The following is a 13,584-nucleotide window of genomic DNA, read 5'->3' as shown; positions in this document are numbered from 1 at the left end:
CAAATTAGCTTTGTCAAGCTAATTTGCTTGGAAATTTACTTGCTAAAATAAAACTAATTAGAGTAAATGAAATGAAATTTATCAATGTAAATCAAGGAGATGTGGTCCATTTAAATAGTAAGCTATTAGCTATCCATTGGAGCTAAAATGACAATTAGCTTAGCCATTGGAGCTAAAATGATAATTAGCTTAAAAGCTTACGTGGCATGACAAACTAATTTGACAATTAGCTTGCCATTGCAGTTGCTCTTAGACAATAAGATAGAAGTTCTTTACTAATTTACTCCTGGAACAAATAGACGCAATTACACATAAAAAGATAAAAAAAAATAAAAAAAAAAGAACAATATCTTCATAATCAGTATGTACAAGAGTAACAAGACATAGCTATATACCAACTTAATTATGGATCTCTGAAATACAAAACAGACGATCAACTTGAGGTCGTAGGTTTCTCATGGTATGTAATATTAGTCTCTCTGTCTTCCTTAACCTTGCTTGCGTTCTCTAACCTCGAGTTCGGTCCCCCAGATCTCTCACCCAACCAACCTATGATGTCGTTAAAGACGGTGTTGATGTTTTCAGGGAATTCACCATAGGTTAAAGCATGCCACATTCCTGGATACAACTTGAAGGTTTTGTCGAAGCTCGTGGCCGACTCGTGTAGCATCTTGCTTATTGCTGGGTCCGTCACTTTGTCATCTCCTCCATGAAGAACTAGGAAGGGTAATGTTACCTATGTTTGATTGTTTGAATACAAATTTTTTTTCAAATTCAAAATATCAAATTTCTATAATATTCATGTGCAAATAGTCAAAGATGTACACTAACAAACATAAAATGATACGGAGTATTATCATAATACATATGGCAAAATATGTTTAGAAGGTTATTTTGTGCTTGTAAAAAATAGGGAAAATATAAATTTATGATCATGATAAACAAAAAAAAATGTTTATCTAGTGGTAATTTTGTAAATAAATCGATATTAACCATGCTATTTGAATTTTTTGTTAATTTATTAATACAAAAATTATTTGATAAATGGTTTTTGTTTATCACGATGATAAAATGAGTCTTCCTCTAAAAAATAATACTCGTAATAGAGTAATTTGGGGAAGAAAAAACGTTGCTACTAATTTACAAAAATTATTAAAAATTATCTTGTCAAAAAAAAATATTAAAAAGGATCTTGCTAACGAACGTCCTCGAGGCGCTAGATAATCATTTAAAATATTGTCTAAAATGGTAGTACTAATTTAGGAAAGCATGACAAAATCACGCGTCGATCGGTGTAATTAATGTTTATTTTAGTTTAAGCTTTCTACCTTTAGCTAATTTACCCAACGCCTCCGGAACGTTCTTTAGCTTTTGCCTATTACAAATAAATAATAGGATTACAATTATGTGTATATACCTCGTTTAATCGTTTCTCGAGATCCATGGAAACAGAAAAAAGCTGTTCAGCTGTTTTCAAGCGCGGCCTTCCAGTGTACCAATATGGATTTGACCTCACCTATTAATTTACATTGAGATGTTAATTATAGCATGCATTTTGTTGTAAATTTGAAGTACTTTTTTTGTAAAGTGATTTCATATTATATTTTCAAAATAAAATTAAATATACTATGTACAATTGGAGTTAAAGGTGTGTCCTAAATGTATATTATTGTCTTTCAAAAAATAAAATGCATATTATTGTGTGAGGTAACACCTACATTATCAATGACACGTTAAGATTATGCTATAAACGACTTTGTATAATAGTGTTTTTAGGAATTTAACACTTTCATACCTAAGTTTTTTAATCGAAGCTAGTACTTTTGTTTCCCTTATGTGTGGCTATATATTGGCAATAGAGCCCCCCTATGTGTTGGGGGTTTGATTTCTCACAACCCCCGTTCCTACGATAGGGGGGCACTTCGTAGTTACCGTAAAAATAATTGACAATAGAGATTTAAAAGACTCAAAACAATTTGATATAATCTAGTTACTTAGAGTGATCAGATTTAGAGCAACTCCAATGGTAGATTAATTGTCAAATTAATTTGTCATGTCACATAAGCTTTTAAACTAATTGTCATTTTAGCTCCAATAGCTAGCTAACAACTTACTATTTAAATGGACCACACATCCTTAATTTAAGTTGATAAAATTCATTTTATTTAATCTAATTTCTTTTATTTTAGCAAGTTTTTTTCAAAGCAAATTAGCTTGACGGTCAAACTAATTGCATTTTCTAACTCCAATGGTTAAGCTATTAGCTATAAATTATATAATATTGTCAACAAATCCTTAGCTACAACTATTGGAGTTGCTCTTACAATTTGATATGCATGACACAATAGCTTAGTATAACTAGAATTCAAAATGACCGAACTCAGTTAGAATCTATTGGGTTCCAATTGAAGACCCAATCCTCACACTTCTACGGAGTAATTGGCATATTTGGCAATCAATGAACAAAGAAATAAAAATACCTCTTTTTTCCTCATAGGATCTCTAACAGCAGCTTCAATGACATCATTACCAGGAATAAGTTTCCAAGTGGGCACAATGTAGGAAAGTTTTGTCAAACAGCTGATCACAAATGGACTTGGTTTTATATGGTCAGCAATCTGGCAAGTAGTTACAAATATATTAATATAAGTAATTTCCCTTGAAAAAAATAATTATAAATAAATACGGAGTACTAGTAATTGATTCAAGGTGGAGTATAAAAAATTATGATATGTAATTCAAACATTATTATTATTATTATTTTTTTTTTTTTTTATTTTTTTTTTTTATTTTTTTTTTTTTTTTTGGTTGTTGTTGTTGTTGTTGTTTGGACCAAGTGGTTTTACTTAATTTAATTTGTTACATAACTTTAAGGGCCTGTTCACATGTACTGAACTGAAGTGAATTGATTGGAGCTGAGATGAACTGAACTGATTGGAGCTAAACTGAATATTTTATGAGAGAGGGAAATTAGAAGTTGAACTGAACTGAATTGATTGAAGTTGAACTGAACTGATTGGAGCTAAATGAACTGAACTGAAATTAAGTAAATGTGAACAGGCCCTAAGTGACAACATCAAAATCATGCATGTCTTTCTAGCCAAAAAAATAAAAATAAAAATAAAAAATTCACGCACCAAACTCAAATGTGGTAAAGAAATAATCATATTTGAATTTAAAACTTAATTTTCTTACACAAATTTAATATAATCCTATAAAATATTATAAAATTTAATGTATAAAACTAAATATACAATTATCTAGGTTTTGTTTGATTCATCTTATTCTTATAAATAATTATTTTATTGACATCAGATCAGATAAGATTAAATAAAAATAAACTCATAATACAATAATACATCATAAAAAATAATCCATAATATATATATTAAACCAGAAAATTTCAAATTAAATCAGATCAAAACTTAAAAATTTCAAGTCAAAGCAAAACTTTAAAATTTCAAATGGAAGCCACTAATTAATTAAATCAAAGATAAAAATAGAAAAAACAAAACCCTCATGTTTAAAATCTGAATGAGTAATATAATGTGAAGTATTGTGGACGATCATTTTCATAAATTAATATAATGTGGACGGAAAGGCAATATTTAAGAGAAGAGCATGTGGAACACTAATCACAAGAAGACCAAAGCGTGTGAAAGAAAGAAACATCACGTACTTTAAACATAAAAAAATGTCCGACAAAATTTAGCTAATTAACTAATTTATTGTGATTAGAAAGTTAGGACATAGATTAGGAAAATTAGGAAAGTGATTAAGAAATTAGGAAGGACATACCTTACACATGGGTGCGACTAAAATGGCGCCATCCCAAAAGTCGGGCATTTTTCTATGCAAACACAACACAACTGCTCCTCCCATTGATTCGCCCATCAAAAATCTTATTTTCCTTTTATTCTCTTTTCTTTCTTCACCAACACAATACATATTACTATTCGATACTCCAAAATAAATTTAATCGGAATGTTTGTCACACCCAGTTTTAACCAATATTATTTGGAAAATATACAGTAAGATGATTATAACAATTACTATCACTATTTTTAATATTGTGTATAAGCACTACCGAAGATCATGTGATATATGTGAATAATGAAAAAGTCAAATTCAAGCTTTTATTTTGTAACAGATGATATAAAAGGAATAAATACGTTTTCTTAGGGCATGTTCACTTCAACTTAATTTCAGTTTGGTTCAGTTCAACTCTAATCAGTTCAGTTCAACTCCTAATTTCCTTCTCTCATAAAATATTCATTTCAATTCAGTTCAATTCAATTCCAATCAGTTCAGTTCAGCTCAGTAAATGTGAACATGCCCTTAGTTTCAATTATTATTATTTCCTATTTTCTTCTACTCCTTTTAAATTATTTTAATATTAAGAGAAAATGACAATGGAAATCTATTTCAAATCATGAAAAATCTATATAACTCTAAGGAAAATAAATCAAAGAAAATTGGCAAAAAAATTTGTAAAGTAAAAATTAATTATTAGTCGATAATAATAATTTAATTCCACTAAAAATAAAGTGAATAAAATAGAGACATAAGATAAGAGTAAACTAATAATCAAAAAAATAATAAATGACATGGTTGACTTGGAATGATATGATTTATAAGGACTTTTAAACTTTAAAGAAAACTCATCATATACTAATAATTAGTAGTGATTCCTTCCTATATGCATGTGTGTTTTGTCAACACCGTGGAAATACTTCTAATATGCACTTGAACACTTGATGGCTAAACATTGAATAATAGAATTAAAATAGAACTAATCTTAAGCAATTTGACTTTTATTTTAACGAAATTAGTCCTTTTTGTGACAGTTACGGCTAGTTGTCCTTGTCACTTTCTCCCAAACACAATTCTCTGACATCGTGTTATTTAGTCTAATCTATATTAGTATTATGGTCGCTCTATTTCTTTTTGACATTCTCATTTTAATAGTGTGCATTTATCAATGAACATTTTTGTATAATTTCGCAAATTACGTATTAGTGAAATTATAAGAAAATTCATTTGATAATTTATGACAAAAAAATTTAGAAAAATTAAATCTCCAATAGTGAATACATTGTTGCAACAATCTATATAGGAACATAAAAAAAAACAAAAGAATATTTTAATGGGTTTATTGAAAAACCCTTAATTTCTAACTCTCTACTTAATTTCTAATGTGTAACAATGTAACATGCCATTTTGTTATAGTTTTTGCTAAATATTCTCCTATTTTCTTGATGCAAAAAAGCTAATTAAAGTTAATTAACAACTTACCACAAACTTTGGTGAAATGATCTGAGCAATCTTGAACAAGTTTTTCAAAGCTTGGAACATAACCTTGAAGCCCTCCAGATTTTCCATGTCCAACAAAATCAATCCCATAAACACCGTAACCAGCCTTTACAAGACGCGTAGCCGACCCTTAAAATACATGAACAAATTAAAACCCCATTAGATCATAATTAACATCTTAAAATTTCATTAGCAACAACCAAAACATTATAATTTTAATCACAAATTAAATGCACAAAGTTTAGAATTAATAATAATAATAATAATTACCTTGCATGGAAATACTACTTTCCATGGCATAACCATGGCATAAGAAAACAAGAGCTTTAGGATCCTCATTTTGTGGCAACCATCGACATGTATATAGCTTCAAACCGCTATTATTTACTATAAACTCCTGCAAAAAGATTTTAAAAAAAATAACCATAAAAATCATAGGATTCTTAATTAAAAACTATATATTAGGTATAAAAATAATTGAATATATGCCAATTATTACCTCTTCAAATATGACATTAGAACCCATAATAAAGTAGAAAGCAGAAGAATTGGGGTGGTGAAGATGGTATTAAAAGTACGAGATATATATAGAAAGAATTAAGAGGAAGAAGACGAATTTGAAATTAATTTAATTAAGAAAAATACAAGTTGTGATTTTTTTTATTATTAATTTTTTTTTTTAATGAAATACAAGTTGTGATTAGGAATAATAAACAATTGTATTATTGTTAATAATAGAGATGCGAGAATGTAGGGATATTTTAAACTAAAACGAATTCAAGGGAAGATATGGATTGATTAGAAATTAATCTATCTTTTAATTATCTTACGTATCTGATTTCTATTATGTCATCCTCATGCACTACATATGATTTAATTAATTATTTATTTATGATATGATCTTCTGTACAATAATTGATTGACTTTCCTTTTCGGTTCGGTCTAACATCCGCGTTTGTTCTCATCCAAAATTGAATAACGAATTGTTCTAATGATGTCATGTCACTAAAATTCTAGCTAAAGGTGGCTAATATAGCGGTATGGATTGGGTTCAAGTGACTTTGGTTTGGGTCATATCTAAGTGATTAGTTATTTGCTTGGTTTTTAACTGCGTCTTAAGCCCGTATTTAGTGCTATATCCTATGTTTTTTTTTTGTTGTTTCATTTGACTTTTTACGATCTTTAAGACACGTGTTTGACTTTATTCTATCCTAGAATACATAACAAAGTCAACATTACACACATGCCAATGCACTAGTTTGACTTTATTTTTATATAATTAGATATTAATAAAAATAATTTTAAAAATTATATTATGAAACTTTATATGAATACCTCAACATATTTTATGATAAAATATATTTTTATTATTTTAATAAAAAAATACGGTCAAAGCTAATGAATAAATAGTGGGAAAAAAGTTCAATATCTCAGAGGGTGTATATAATGAAACAAATTAAACAAAACAAGATTCACGTGATTATATTACCTATTGTAGAATAATGAGAATTTATGATTATAGATTTTAAAGGTTGACTCAAATTGTGACAATGGGGCAAAAAAAAAAAAAAAGGGACACGGAGAGTAATTTATAACCAATACTAATGCTTGACCTAAATGTCTAATGGTTCGTTAAGTAATTTAAGTCCTACTATTCTCTCTGTCACTTAAGAAAGTTTGTCTTATCTATATCGATTACGTAGTACTTTGGACCAAATACAAACTTCTTATTACAATAATTTTCAAGTTGATATGGCTGAATTTAAAGCTAGACATCTACTTTGAACAATGTTCAAATCATTTTGATGGGTACTTTCATTCATATGATTGGATAAGGACTAGATATATCAAGCATGCATATCATGACTATTTTGGTAGCTACTTATCATAATTGACAAATTCAATATAACAACTTAAAATGATATATGCATCTTGTTGACTCGAATGAACAATACAAGAGGGGGGTAAATTGTATTGTAGAGGAATTAGGGTAATTTTTGCGGAATTTGTAAAATAAACTTAAAGTGCAAAGAAAGATTTTTACGAGGAAAACTTCTTGGCCCTAATCAAGAAGAAAAACCTCGACCACAAGGGATTTTAAACACAACTCTTAATTATAATGGGACAAACAACCTATTACAAACTAAGACACTAACCCAAGTTCCTCAACGAACTTGAGTTCCCTTCAACTGATCCCTCAACCAGTTGAACTCTCTAACCCTTTCTCTCTTTCTATTTTACTTCACTCAAAGTAAAAACACTTTAGAATTTACCCAAACTCTAACCCAATACAACTCAAGATTTAAACTCTAATACTAAGTACTAAGACATTCAAGGATTTAAGTGGATTATGACTCTTTTTGCAAACTAGAATATTGCAATGCTCAAGTGTGTTTTTCTCAACAGAAAACCAAGTCTATTTATAGAAGAGATAGGAAGTTAAAATTGTCGTTGCCTCAATCTCCACTAAGGAAGCAAAACCGATTTAACAGGAAGTGGTTTTACTGCTTCCTTATTTTTCTCAACTTCTTTGACAAAATAAAACACACGTTAAAAGCTATTTTCCGAAAACTGATTTTTCCAAAAAATAAGTTTTAAACAAAAATCAGAAAATCTCTTTAACTAAAAGATATTTTATACAAAAGATATTTTTCGAAATTATTTACAAAGATAAAATAACCAAGTTAAAATATGAAAAATAAAGCTTTATCAATTAAATAAAATCCACTTATTTCCTATTAATCATCAAAGTACTTAGCATAAACATAAGAAGCCTAAAATACAGAATAAATAAATTAGACTCCTTGAACTCTCTTTGAACCTTCGACTCTGGAGCTTCAGTTCCTCACTCAAGGAACTCGTCTTCTAATTATCTTCATTACTTCTTCTTATCTTCAAAGTCTGACTTTAGATCTTTGTTTTGTGCTCCATTCTTACTCTAGAATTTTGTAGCATCAACTTAGTTCCTGTCATCAAACTTAGGCAAGGACAATAAGTAACTATTATGGGTTTGCTTAGGTTCCTTCGAGTCGTCATCAAAACTTAGGGTCAACACATCTATAATTTTATCAATGACATTATGTAAATAAAAATCTATGATATTATTAATACTTAAGGGATAACAAGTTATTGCTAAATCAGGTTTTATCCAAAATTAATAAGATGAATTACCTCTTAACTTTTTTTTTTACAAGGATTACTAACAAAACAAAAACCAACAACTAAAGCTAAAAGGACCAACAAAGGAATCGACGATCGCGAGCACTAACAGCCAACCAATGCGCAGGAGCAACCATTTTCCGAGGCACCTTACAAAGCTAGACGGCTGAAAACTGGGGGAGAAGATCTTGGATTTCTCGCAACAACCAGAAATAGGAAATATCGGAGGGCCTAGAGCAGCGAAACAAGGAAAGAAGCTGAGCACAATCCGTGTAAATGATAATACGAAGAAGATCCCTGCGTAAAACCGAGCGAAGACTCTAGAACAAGGCCTGTCATTCCGCCTGAAGAGCACATTATGAACTCGACAGGCTCGAGCTCCCCCAGCAAGGACTCTGTCAAAAGCAACTTCCCTAACAATCCAGCCTGCGCCTGCTCGATTATCATGATAAAGCCAGGCGCCCTCAACAACCAAACAGTAGTCCAAGCACTTCGAAGGCTCTCCCTGCAAGCACAAAGGTATCAACTCTTGGCTCGGAATGGGGGAATGTGAAGTCAAGGAAGAAATATGATGATGGAACTCTTGAGCCTGCACAGCTTTGACTGTCCATTCCTGAGAGATATGATGAAACAAGGAAGGAGACCAAACTGCCCGCCTAAAAACACAACCATTCCGAATAATCCAGATGGTCCAAAGGAAAGATACAAAGGACGTCAAACCAACTAAGTCCTTGGTAGTTTTAAAGTGTGAGACCACCGACAATACCCAGCCAACAAACGGTGTAGACCCCGGGAAGATACTATGTAGAGCAAGGAGATGTGGATCCCAGCGTAAGCGAATAACTGGACAATCCTTAAACAGATGGGATGTCGTTTCCAGGCTGACTCAGCAAAAAAAGCAAACCGGATCCATCGGAAGACCTTTGGAAGCTAAGTTAGCTAATAAAGGAAGGGCATCATGAAGCAACTTCCAACAAAACACCTTAAAACGGGGAAGGAGAGGGAGACCCCAAAAGGACTTCCACCAGTGATCCGGGACTGGAGCACTGACAATTGAGACGACAGATTGTCGAACCAAAAGAGAGTAGGCTGATTTGGTGGAGAAACGACCATCCCTAGAGAATTTCCAGTAGACAAAATCATCCATAACTCGAAGAGGCCTTTCAAGCGCCCGAATGTGCTGATCCGACTGGTTATCAAAGAGCTGATGGATCTTAGAAGTGCCCCACGCGCCAGAACGCGGAATAATGAGAGAAGAAACATGAGTCGGAACATCCAACTCAGAAACAGAAGGCTTAACAGTAAGCCCGCCGGGCACCCACTCGTCCATAAGGGTTCGAACTTGTGAACCCAAACCAACTTCCCAGGCTAGACCCTTCCCCAAAACAGCCTGCCCTTCCAGCAGGCCTTTGCAACCCCATGAAGTCCTAGAGACAACAAGTGGTCCCAGCGAGCGAAGAGAAGAATACTTGGCCCAAAGAACCCTGGAGACATGTAGCTGGGGATGCTGAAATAGGCGCCCGCGCTGACGGGCAAGTAAAGCCTGGTTCACTAGTGATGAACGACCTAAACCTCCTAAGCCTTTCGGAAGGTGCAAAAGCGAGGCAGAACGAAATGCCATTCCCTTCGATGAGGAAGAAGATCTCCACAAAAACCTAGCCAACAAATTATCAATGTAACTGCAGATCGAGGCTGACACCTTGAAAACAGACAAGACATGATTGAACGAGGCTACCAAAACTGAATTGATGATAACCAACTTTGCCGCTACTGAAAGGTGGAGCGAAGTGAATTGAGACAATCAGTCGGAAACCTTATCAATTAAAAATCAGAAAGCTGAAACTTTGCTACGTCCCAAATCCACCGGCAGACCTAAATAAGAATCAAGAAATGGCTGATGCTTCAGACTAAGACACGACGCCAAATAGTCCTTATAATCTTCGGGAGTATTAGGGCTGAATTTAAACAAAAGATTTTTGAAGATTGACCATCTGCCCCAACATCGCACAAAATTGTTAAACCACTTGTAACAGATTATCGCAGGCGTCTGGGGAAACCTGAAAAAATAGCAAGGAGTCATCCGCAAAAAACAAATGTGAGATAGAGGGAGCTCCACGCGAAATACGGATGCCCCTAATCCGTGATGTATCCTCCGCATGTTTTAACATAGCTGAGAAAACTTCCATACACAAGACAAACAGATACGAAGAGAGAGGATCGGCTTGCCGCAGACTGCATTGAGGTTGGAAAGCAGGAGAAGGCCTGCCATTCACCAAAACCTGATATGAAACCGTCGAAACACATTGATGAATAATATGAATCCAGTAATCCGAAAACCCAAAGGCCTTCAAGGTACGCAAAAGAAAGGTCCAATTAACCCGATCATAAGCTTTATTCATATCAATTTTCAGAGCGGCATAAAACCTCTTCCGAGCCTTGGAAGCATTCATATATGACAGAATTTCGTGAGCAAGTAGACCATTGTCAGACATAAGCCTTCCAGGAACAAAAGCATTCTGAAAGTCTGACACCAAAAAGGGCATTACAAGGCGCAGACGACACGTGAGGCATTTAGCAATGCACTTATAAAGCATGTTGCATAAACCTATAGGGCGAAACTGGGAGATTAACTCTGGATTATCCACCTTGGGGAGCAGGACCAGAAAGGTACGGTTCAAATCCTTAAGCATGTAGCTGTGAGCAAAGAAATACTGAACGGCAGAAACAACAAACGAACCAACCACCTGCCAGTGGCTCTTAAAGAAAGCCAACGAAAATCCATCTGGTCCCGGAGGTTTATTATCATCAATGGAAAACATAGCGAACCGAATTTCCTCAGCTGAAAAAGGAAGCAAGAGATGTTGCTGCTATGCAGTAGAGAGCAAAGGCAAATGTAACTGATCCCACCACGAGTCATCCGAAACTTCAACAGAATATGAGGGCATGTATAAGGTCTTATAAAAAGAAAGCACAAGGGAGCGAATATTTCCTGGATCCGTAACCCAAACATTGTCCTTATCTTTCAAACAGTGGATAGCATTCCGGCGGCGGCGAGCTTGAACCAAAGAGAAAAGAGCCCTTAAGTGAACTTCCCCGGTAGCATCCCACCTAATCTTGGCCCGTTGCTTCCAATAGTGAAAAGCTGCTTGAAGCGCTGCCATTTTCTCTTCCTTTGTAGTGATAAAAAGACAAAGACCAACAGATTTGGCCAAATTAAATTCTTCCTGATTTATTCCGAAAGCCAAAGATTTCCAATTGATCCCCCAACTCCTCTTATTAGCAATACACCAGGCTAACAGTTTATCTTTAAGCAAAGCAAGCTTCCGAATCAGAGAAAACATCGGTGACCCTGCAACAAACAGAGACACGGTTAAAACCACTATGGAATGAATTTTCGTGGCCGTTAAACACCAATTTTCTATTCAATACGGACGCTTAGCATGATCCTATACTAACGAGTCTGAGAGAATAATAGTTGCATGATCCGAAAACAAAATCGGCTAATGTGAAACCGAAGTGTCAGGTCCATCCAAAGGGAAGTGGCGTAGGATCTATCCAACCGTTCCAATATAGTATCTGAATCAGTCCGATTATTAGTCTAGGTAAACTGAGGACCAGAAAAAGGAACAGCAATTAAACCGGTGTCTAATCTCCGGTCTAGAAAATCTAACCGACCCGGGATAGACATGTTGCCTCCTACTTTATCCGACAAAAATTCCACTTGATTCTATCACCCAGTAGAACCGCATTTGGATAGGTAACTAAGAGGTCGGAAATCACACTCCATACTTCATGTCTATTAGAAATTTGAGGCACTCCATACACAAATATGTAATATTTTATTTCATCGCCTACCACATTTTTACAAAGGATAACATTTTGGGATATATACAAGGGAACCAATCCCACTGGAGCAAACCAAAATACAAACAACCCACCACTTAAACCTACCGCATCTATACCACAACTACCCAAAAAGGATAAAGACGCTAGCTTAGTAGCTACAATATCTACAAGGAGTAAAGTTTCCATGAGAAAAACAACATCTAAACCATGAGAGCGGACCAACGACAAAATATAAGGAATTTTAGGGGTGTCCGCTTGAGTCAAACCCCTACAATTCCAAGCGCCTACTTTCATCCCAAATCGGGTGACCCATTGTGGGCGGCCACCGAACCCGAGGAAGAAGAGCCTGCAAAATCCGAGTTGGAGTGCTTCTTGCGCTTCTTGAGAGGCAGTAAGAATTGAAAGCAACCAGTATCACTCGACTCAGAGTCTTGAGGAATGGGTAAAGGTGGAGCCGAAGGCTCAATTTCCTTGCTTAACCTCTTTGCTGGACATATATTCTTTACCCAGTGACAAAGTTTAGATTTACCCTTCCCGATAAAACCACTAGTACTTCCGGAGCCCTTTCCCTGAGATGCTGAACGAGAAAAGGTACGGTCAGACGAAACCGGAGCAGTGACCTAAATTGGAGAAACCGGAGGAGACAGAGGAGGCGAGCAATCCATGGGCACTACTCCATCTGAATTTGCCTCACCTGAAGAGTCTGAATCCTGATTGACTGGTGTCGCCGGCGAAGTAAACTCAAACGCATCCGATGACGAGTCCGCTATATAATCTGAGTCTTCAGCCCTATCCACCGGAAAGGATTCCGATAAAGAGGGGGTCTGAGAAGAGGAATGACTATCTGAGAATTCCCAACACCCCGGCTCTACACTAGCTGGCTTCGACCCGTCAATCGCCAGAGTAGAATCCGGAATAGGAAAGGATGAGGTAGGATATTGCACCGCCGAAGAACCCCAATGGCTTGGCCCAGCACCAAACGGATCATCAAAAATTGGGCCATGAAGTCCAAGTGGGGGATGCGAGAAATAAGGCATAGAAGGAGGCAAGTCCGGCTCTAAACGTTCCGAGCCAATTGAGGAAGACCAATCATTAGACTGAGTTTGAGGAGCTCGATGCCAGATATTGGGCTGGCCCAGCCCTGCTATGTAAGTGTTTAAATGTTGTTGGACATTCATGAGTACGTGTTGTTGGGAAATCGATTAGGCCACTCATTAACGGTGTTAAAAACTAACTCAATCGAACCTAATCTGATTTGATTCAGAT

The 13,584-nt window shown here is 34.9% G+C and overlaps 2 protein-coding genes across 2 annotated transcripts; both read right to left on the bottom strand.

Annotated features, from left to right (window-relative positions):
- Positions 1-381: 381 nt before the first annotated feature.
- On the bottom strand, positions 382-5,864 carry LOC145590576 (caffeoylshikimate esterase-like). The gene is made up of 7 exons (XM_081647008.1): positions 5,813-5,864; positions 5,584-5,710; positions 5,296-5,442; positions 3,799-3,929; positions 2,481-2,618; positions 1,418-1,516; positions 382-736 (listed from the first exon to the last, which is right to left on the bottom strand). The coding sequence occupies exons 1-7, from the start codon at positions 5,837-5,839 to the stop codon at positions 434-436; spliced, it is 972 nt and encodes a 323-aa protein (XP_081503134.1). The 5' UTR covers positions 5,840-5,864; the 3' UTR covers positions 382-433.
- Positions 5,865-8,936: 3,072 nt separating this feature from the next.
- LOC145591930 (uncharacterized) lies at positions 8,937-11,291 on the bottom strand. The gene is made up of 3 exons (XM_081648410.1): positions 10,530-11,291; positions 9,377-10,171; positions 8,937-9,128 (listed from the first exon to the last, which is right to left on the bottom strand). The coding sequence occupies exons 1-3, from the start codon at positions 11,289-11,291 to the stop codon at positions 8,937-8,939; spliced, it is 1,749 nt and encodes a 582-aa protein (XP_081504536.1).
- Positions 11,292-13,584: the final 2,293 nt, after the last annotated feature.

Source organism: Chenopodium album, chromosome 18 (genome assembly GCF_948465745.1).
Source record: "Chenopodium album chromosome 18, dcCheAlbu1.1, whole genome shotgun sequence".
Classification (NCBI taxonomy): Eukaryota; Viridiplantae; Streptophyta; class Magnoliopsida; order Caryophyllales; family Amaranthaceae; genus Chenopodium; species Chenopodium album.
This window is presented reverse-complemented; position numbering and strand designations above follow the sequence as displayed.

Bases quoted from the DNA above. Each gene is read 5' to 3' on its own strand.
- LOC145590576 (XM_081647008.1), bottom strand. From the start codon at position 5,839: ATGGGTTCTAATGTCATATTTGAAGAG. The intron at 5,711-5,812 runs GTAATAATTGGC...ATCTTTTTGCAG, and splicing joins CTAATGTCATATTTGAAGAG to GAGTTTATAGTAAATAATAG. The intron at 737-1,417 runs GTATATACACAT...AATCAAACATAG, and splicing joins TCGAGAAACGATTAAACGAG to GTAACATTACCCTTCCTAGT.
- LOC145591930 (XM_081648410.1), bottom strand. From the start codon at position 11,291: ATGTTTTCCATTGATGATAATAAACCTCCGGGACCAGATGGATTTTCG. The intron at 10,172-10,529 runs GTTTCCCCAGAC...TCTGTTTTCAAG, and splicing joins ACTCCTTGCTATTTTTTCAG to GTGTCAGCCTCGATCTGCAG. The intron at 9,129-9,376 runs GTTTGCTTTTTT...TTGTGTTTTTAG, and splicing joins AAGGTCTTCCGATGGATCCG to GCGGGCAGTTTGGTCTCCTT.